This window comes from Cucumis melo, chromosome 5 (genome assembly GCF_025177605.1).
Source record: "Cucumis melo cultivar AY chromosome 5, USDA_Cmelo_AY_1.0, whole genome shotgun sequence".
Classification (NCBI taxonomy): Eukaryota; Viridiplantae; Streptophyta; class Magnoliopsida; order Cucurbitales; family Cucurbitaceae; genus Cucumis; species Cucumis melo.
Genome location: NC_066861.1, coordinates 16,535,593 through 16,543,733, shown reverse-complemented (window position 1 = coordinate 16,543,733; position 8,141 = coordinate 16,535,593). Strand labels below are relative to the sequence as shown.

Here is an 8,141-nt window from a genome sequence, read left to right as displayed (position 1 = left end):
TTATTCGTGTAACTTTTTCGATTACTTTCCTATAATTATTAACAACTCAATTCAACTATTTGATTTTATCTCTAACCAATTGCTTTCTTTTAAGATGTTTGAGTTTAGAAACAAGATTAAAGTCGAGTTCCACCTGGAGAAGAAAAATAATAATGGTAATAATTGATTAGGAGGTTTGTTCCTAAAAGAGGTATGCTCCGTTGCCTCTGTTTCTCATAACACACCGCTGATTGACTTGGATACGTCTTCTGTGAAGATTAAAATTCGAATGTAACATATTTTGAAACAATTTCCACACCATCAGTTGAATTTGATTTGGTATCTGAAAGGACCAAAGAGATTTCCCCCACTTGACCAAACTGTCGGATGAAGAACTTTACCCAAACAAAAGGAACAATTAATGAAAATCTTATAGCCACTCTTAATAGTAAACATACAATTTTGTGTAGAGTCATATTCATCACTCATGCCATACCATGGCGACCATTCGATTTAGATTTAAAACGAAGAGGTTGTTAATGGTACGGATTTGCAAGTTGCAACTAAATAAGGAGATACTAGAAAATTCAAGAAGAATAAAATTTGGAAAAGGGAGGGGTCAGTTATACGTTAAGCTCACGGTTTCCACACAAAAATGGCGGCTTATCTGAATCCCTCGTTGCCGCCTTTTCTCTATCATTCTTCTTCCTTCTTCTATCTATCCTTCTTTTCAAATCACTGATGCGCCATGAAAACCGTCTGGCCCTCCTCTGCCTCTTCATCTTCACCTTCATTCCCTCCTCCCAGCTTCACCACCAACTCTTTCGCCACACCCAGGTCTGTCTTCTTTCTTCAATTCTCATTTTTGAGGGTTTCTATGAAATTTATGGCTAAACACTCGCAATTTGGGAACTGGGTCGGCTGTTGCAAAGATTTCAAATTTTCTGTTGAGCTTGTCAAGTTCATGGAATCATATGGTTGTACGTACTATAGAGGAATTCTGAAATTGATGACATTGTTTTTGTTTAAATATGTTGCTACCTACGATTATGAAAATTAAGAACTGTTCACAGTTAATTAATTATGAACTGCATTCATAAACAAACTGCGATTCAAAATTGTAAGTGACTAGAAGGGTTGAAGTGATTTTTTTAAGATCAGATTTCTATTCTTCCGCTTGAAGTTTGTGCGAGAAATTGTCTAACGAAATAGTGTTTAAGTTAGAATTGCGAAGGAACCTGATTAATGCAACTTTTACTTAGAAATTAGAATTGAACTACAGTTGTAAATAGTGTTGCAACACAAAGGATGTTAATTCACCCATCAACCCTACAACTTAAACTTTTGAGTTTGAGTCAATTTGTGATTTAAAATGATATTAGACCAATGTCATTGACTTAGCCATGCTGGTAAATATCCTTGGGCCCCAAACAAAGAAATGGTGAACTTTGGAAGATGTAATAATGGTGTTATCTGTGGTTAAACTAGATCAGATAGGTAATGTGCTCTGGTGAAGAGAGTTTGGCCTAGATAAGGGTTAACTAGATAGATGACTATTTGAGGAAGACATGTGGTATTGTGTTACAGGGGAGGATTGTTGGAGTGCAATTGACTCACCAAATGGCCAAAAAAAGTTCAATACTCACCCTCACTTGTGGGGTTTAAAATTTGTACGGTTGCATGTGTTGTGCATATCCGTGATATTGTATGGGTAATAGACTCCACTTTTCATGCTTATCTAAAAGCAAGCGCAAGCGTAAGCTTGTTGGTTGGATGGCTGTAATATGGTACTGGTAACTGTGTAGGGCAAACCCACAGTTGTATAGGCTCCTTTCTCCTCCACATGAATTAACATCCTTTTAGGCACAAATGTTCAAGTGAAACAATGATTTTGTTTTCTCTTTTAGTCAACGTCACAGAGTGCAAACACTTTAGTTTGGCTAGAGTTTTTGTGTCAATTACGTATCAAACACTTGTAGACTTTGAAACTTATTGAACACATATCGAACATTTGCAAGTGCAATAGATGTGTTCAAAAGTAGATGTATAGAGTCAAAGTAGGTCCAACATTTGTTAGACACATATAGAACTCATCGCACTAAATATGTATCATTAAAATTGTAAATTATGAGAGTAAGTACATCAACAAATTTTTTAAGCATATAAGTACATGAACTCATCAACGTTGAAATCTACAAATGATATATATTTTTAAAAAGTATATTTAATAAACTTGTTCTTGGTGTATTTGTTTCCTAAATTTTAAAAAATTGAATGTTGATATGTCCGTCTTGTGTCGTATCCATGTCTTGTATTAGTGTCTTATATTTGTATCCATGCTTCATAGCCCTCTGTATTCTAAACCATTTATTTTTTTAGAGGAAAGGAACTTAATGGGGTCCTGTCCCCTAAAAGATACGTACAATAAAACACACCAATACATTGGATACTATCCCTGAAAGTTCTCACATTTCTTTCATATCCAAGAGACTATAAGTTATTTTTGTTGAATGCCAACCATAAATGGTTATATTTTTCATGGGAAGAATGACCAACGCATAGTAATGCATCAATACTGAACATTTCATTTCACAACACCACAGACCAACCAAAAGCATACATGAAGAATCATGTGGATTTTAATTTTGATCCAGTGCAGTTGAGTAATTTAGAAATTATGTTCTTGTTTAATTATTTTTGGTGAAAGCATAAGCATATTGTATGATGGATCATATGTATCTGTTGATTACTATATTTGTCTTCTTTTATGCTCTAATCAACTCATACCAATTCTACTCGATGTCTAAGAAGTCTTAGTTTGGTCAATGGTGATTTATAATTGGTTGTCACTTTACTAATGTTTGTAATGCTTCCAGGAGAAAGGTATTATGTTATCAAGGAATACTTGAGAAAATATATTCAAAATACTCTTGGAAATCTACTTCGACTGGTAGATTTTCGAAGTCAAGAAGTTTAGCAATTCCCTCCCATAGGCCAGAAAAGACTGCCTTGTGTGAAATGAAGATAAGTAAATACAAGGTACATCCCTAGACATACTCTCTTAATTTCTTCTTGCTTTCAATTTAATGACATATATTAATGCCTTTTCTTTCTTTCTTTTTTTCTTTTTCTCTTTTTCTCCTTTTTGCTTTGCCTTGTTCCTCTTTGTCTCTCTGAAGGTGGATGAATGCTTTGACTTTATTTTTGGAAAGTCATTAAGTTTTCTTCAAGAATGGAGCCAAATACAATCTGTGGGCATAGTTGTTATACTGACGTGCACATTCATGTTTATACCATCATCCCAAGCTGTTGATGCACTAAAAACATGTACATGCTTACTTAAGGAGTGCAGGTATTTACATATGCTGGTTAGTAATTGATATCACAGTTAAACTCCTCATCATCTGTAAATATTTGATTTTTGGTGAGGCTGGCAAAAGATATGTTCACATGTGCACCGTAGACAACTTGGAGAAAGTTTCTATTCTTGTTTACATTTAATTTCTGCTTCTGCAAACAGAAAAACTATGTATTGCCTTAAAGAAAAAGGAAAAAAAAAAGTCATGGGTTCCAATTGAATTACCCGGTAATGACAGTATCTGAAACCAGGTAGTCATTAAAGCTGTATAATAGAAGAAATACCCTCGATTAATCTGTTTCCATAGAACAGGGAAGGGAGTAATGAGAAATAAAAAGCTCAAGAAAAAGTAAATGGTATCACTTATTTTTCTAGATAGCTCATGGCTAATGGAAATGCATTATGCTGCAGAGTTACCCCTATACCAACACCTTTTCACCATTTCAATATCAATTGGGTTCAAAGCTGCATATTTTCTTAACTAATTGTGGCTTAACAAGTAAGAGTAGATTGTTTTTTCCTTTTTCAAATACTTTTGTAACTCTCTCCAATTAGAAGTTGGCAAGAGAATAAAGTAAATGAATCAAATGATGCTTAAAAGAGATTATGATAATCACCCAACACAAATAAGCTTATTTGTTCACATGGTTAGAAAAACCATGGTATGCATGGGTGCTCGTGGGTGAAAGAAATATATTGGATAAAACTCTAAGCTAGTTCTTTTTCATCATTTTTATATAAATAAACTTCAAAACGATCATCAATGTGTAATGACACATCCCCATGTAGCTATCACCATTTGAAGTTTCTCACTTTGGAGATCATATTAACCTAAATGTTTTTTTCTCTTTGTCTATAGGCTTGGGTTTTTTTTTCCTTTCAAAATAGTAAAACTATTTCTATTATAGGTTTAGAATGATACCAAAATAATGCCCAATTATGCTGAAAAAGAACATAATTTCCTCCTCGTTTTTTTGGAGTAATTGTTTGGCCTTTCTGTGTCTTGGTTTTGTAGAGATAAATGTCTTGTTGTTATATTCTAGACCATTTTTATCTCCTTGCATTTTCCACTTTTTAGTATGTTCTCAATCATCTTTGAGCTTTCTTAAATTTGTTCTCTTTAGGCTTTTGAATTGTCTTTGTTTCTCCTTTTTTAGATTTTTTTTTCTTGTCTGTAAGCAAGAGACTATGGTTTTTGGTTGCACTGAAATTTATTTCAAGCATTTTTAATCATCCTCCAATTCATCGATTAGTATTCCAGAAAGTTTTTTAATCTTCTCCATTTATAATTATAACTTGAGTGATTGATTAAATTTTACAATTGATTCTACTTTATTTAGTTGCCCTGAAATTGGATAGGTTATAAAATTCTTGGTAGGTGCTTACCATACTTTAAACTCACTCTCTCTAAGTTCTTTATGACTTTCGCCAGCTCCATTGACCACCAGTCAACCATGGTGGTTCCTAACTTCTTTAGGTATACCACATAAAAATTCATCTGCACTCTTTAGGAGGGACAACATTCCAGATAACAGGTGTATAAAGAGCCCCTTTTCTGTCTTATAAGAAACTTGATCTGTATTCAAAGAACAAGCTAAAACGTTAGGGCATGGGAAGAGAAAAACCCCTCCCATAAGGAACTAACAAAAACGCATTTCCAAATTTGAGGAACACCAAAATGAGATGATGAGAAATGAATTTATTGTCACTATGACACCACGAAGAAGTGCAAGGTTATACAATGCTGCAAAAAACATTATGAGAGATCTTTATCTTCATAATGTCTGTTATCCCTTTCTAGTCAACAACCCCACAAAAAAGAACCTTAAAGCATAACCGGATATTAGACTAGTGTTCTACATTTTGGGAGACAAGCGGACAGCCCAAACATAAAAATTGCAGATTCCAGCCTTGAATTTAGCACTGGCAAGCATGCTGTCGGGAATGGTCCATGCATCGATCATTATCTGGATGGTGGTTTAGTAAAGGCCTATGTTGCCTCATTATTTAGAATGGTTCTGTTTTCTTTGTATAAGTTCTAACTCCTTCCCTCCACTGGAAAGAAAGTCGCATTGCCATCAAATTTTCAAAAGCTGTGTATCTGGCTTCTAAAATGACTCGTTTCTTTTCCATATGTCAGGCTTGAACTTGCCAAATGTATTTCAAACCCACTATGTGCTGCCAATGTTGCTTGTCTCCAAACCTGCAACAATCGACCTGATGAGACTGAATGCCAGGTTAGTTGTTCTCTTGGATGTACATATTGCTTTAAATGGCTAAAGTACATCAGGAAACGTACTAATTGTTCTTCTTTGCAGATTAAATGTGGTGACCTGTTTGAAAACAGTGTGGTGGATGAATTTAATGAATGTGCAGTATCACGAAAGAAATGTGTGCCTATGAAATCCGATGTCGGGGACTTTCCTGTACCCGACCCTTCTGTTCTTGTTAAGAGTTTCAATATATCAGATTTCAGTGGAAAGTGGTTCATCACTAGTGGCTTAAATCCCACTTTTGATACGTTTGATTGTCAGTTACATGAATTTCATGTGGACAATGGCAAACTTGTTGGTAATATAACTTGGAGAATACGTACTCCAGATAGTGGTTTTTTCACTCGATCAACTATACAGAGATTTGTGCAAGATCCTGACAGTCCTGGCATACTCTACAACCATAACAATGAATATCTTCACTATGAGGATGACTGGTATGCTCCGATTTCAATTCTATATGATCAAAGAAAGAAAAAGAATCCCGACTTAGTATGATTAGGTTTAAATACTGTTTTTCGTCATTTGCTTTTGGTTTTGGTCTATTTTGGTCCCTATACTTCCAAAATGTTCGTTTTGACCTTTATATTTTAACTTTGTTCATTTGGTCCTTATACTTTTTAAAAGTGACCATTTGGATCTCTTCATTTTCATTTTTGTTTCATTTTATTTCATTTTTAAGGGATCAATTTTCTAAACTACTTTTTGAAAGTTCAAGGATCAGATTGATCCAGATTGAAAAATAAATACAAGTACCAAAATGAAGAAAATGTAGGACCGAAATGAGCCAAAGTTGAAAGTATAAGGACCAAAATGTACACTGTTAAAGTATAAGGACCAAAATGAACCTAAATCGAAATTGCAAAACCAAATTGGTATTAAAACTAAATTTTTCTAGCATCTTGAATCTTTCCTATTGGCATTCATTATCATGCCTTGTATGATTTAGTGCAAAAAGTGCTCATGAAGGCTTCTCTTTTCAATATTATCCCTCTTAATTTCTTTTATATCACAAAATATGATTTTTACCTTAGATGACTGCTAGTAGTTGCTACTAAGTTAGGCGAAGAGGGCCAAAAAAAAGAAAGAAAAGCAAGAAATCTGTTATGTAATCATGATTGAAGAAAGGGCAATGAAAAAGGTGAGAGTAAACATGTTATTTTGATTGAAATCAAGTGTCGCTCCTTCGCTCAATGTGTGCATCTGCAGTAGTCTCAGCTAGGAATTGAAAATGTTTATTCCCATTTCAAGTTGGCCTCCTTCCTTCTCGTTATCCTGAACGTTAATTGTGCAGGTATATTCTATCAAGCAAGGTGGAGAACAAACCAGACGATTACATTTTCGTATACTATCGTGGTCGAAACGATGCTTGGGATGGCTATGGAGGAGCCGTTGTATACACAAGAAGTGCTGTACTGCCAGAAAGCATAGTTCCTGAGCTGGAAAGGGCAGCTAACAGTGTAGGGAGAGACTTCAACAAGTTTATAAGAACGGACAATTCATGTGGTCCTGAGCCACCACTTGTAGAAAGGCTAGAGAAGACATTGGAAAGTGGAGAAAAAACGATCGTAAGGGAAGTTGAACAGATTGAACAAGAGGTGGAGAAGGAAGTTGAAGAGATTGAAAAAGAGGTGGAGAAAGTAGGGAAGACTGAGATGTCATTGATTGAGAAGTTGGGAGAGGGTCTTAAAGAACTTCAACAGGATGAGGAATTTTTTCTTAGAGAATTATCAAAAGAAGAGGCTGATCTTCTGAATGAGCTTAAAATGGAAGCAAATGAGGTTGAGAATTTGTTTGGAAGAGCACTTGCTCTTAGAAAACTAAGATAAAAGAATTTGATATTATAATACTTCTCACATTATTAATTAAAACCATGTTCTCTAATTACATCAATTTTTTAATCTTGAAGGCTTTCATCTGTACATTCTGAGTGAGGTAATTTCTACATAAGATGTTTAGTTCATTCCCCAATTACTTTTAACATTAAACTATAATATTATTCAACACTTACATGATGGAACAATGCTATTTTTTTAATTATTATTATTGGATCTTCATTATTAAAGAACAGCAGCTTTATCAAGTTTTATAAATGAATTATTGCCGGGTCTAAAACAATGATGTTTGATTTTCATCTCGATAAAAATTTCATGAAACTTCATAGAAATTGATGAAAAATGATAGATATTATTATAATTAGTTAATGAAATTTTTAGTGTGGTTTAACCATTTTCAAGATAAACTAAGACAATATATAATCCAGATGTTTATTGTAAATATCTATGTGAATGGTGATATAAGAATAAATTATGAAAATGGAAAGTAATTACAACTTGATATAAAATTTAGAAATCTTTTTTAGGAGAAATCATGATTCGAAAATTATGAAAGTTTTTAGATGGTAATTAGAGAAAAAAACCTCATATAAATTCAATTTTCAGGTAATATATTGTGAAAATTTAATAAAAAGAATTTGAATGAAGTTAAAAATAAATATAAGTTATTTTTTTGTGTTATTTTCAAATTCAAGA

General features: G+C 33.8%; 1 protein-coding gene across 1 annotated transcript; it reads left to right on the top strand.

Moving 5' to 3' along the window:
• Positions 1–434: 434 nt before the first annotated feature.
• Positions 435–7,532, top strand: LOC103485865 (violaxanthin de-epoxidase, chloroplastic). The gene is made up of 6 exons (XM_008443592.3): positions 435–816; positions 2,856–3,018; positions 3,159–3,331; positions 5,478–5,574; positions 5,656–6,047; positions 6,905–7,532. The coding sequence occupies exons 1-6, from the start codon at positions 728–730 to the stop codon at positions 7,437–7,439; spliced, it is 1,449 nt and encodes a 482-aa protein (XP_008441814.1). The 5' UTR covers positions 435–727; the 3' UTR covers positions 7,440–7,532.
• Positions 7,533–8,141: the final 609 nt, after the last annotated feature.

Excerpts from the sequence above, each read along its gene's own strand:
- LOC103485865 (XM_008443592.3), top strand. The coding sequence starts at position 728 with ATGAAAACCGTCTGGCCCTCCTCTGCCTCTTCATCTTCACCTTCATTC. Across the intron at positions 3,332-5,477 it reads TGCTTACTTAAGGAGTGCAG|GCTTGAACTTGCCAAATGTA; the intron begins GTATTTACATAT and ends TCCATATGTCAG. Across the intron at positions 6,048-6,904 it reads CTTCACTATGAGGATGACTG|GTATATTCTATCAAGCAAGG; the intron begins GTATGCTCCGAT and ends TTAATTGTGCAG.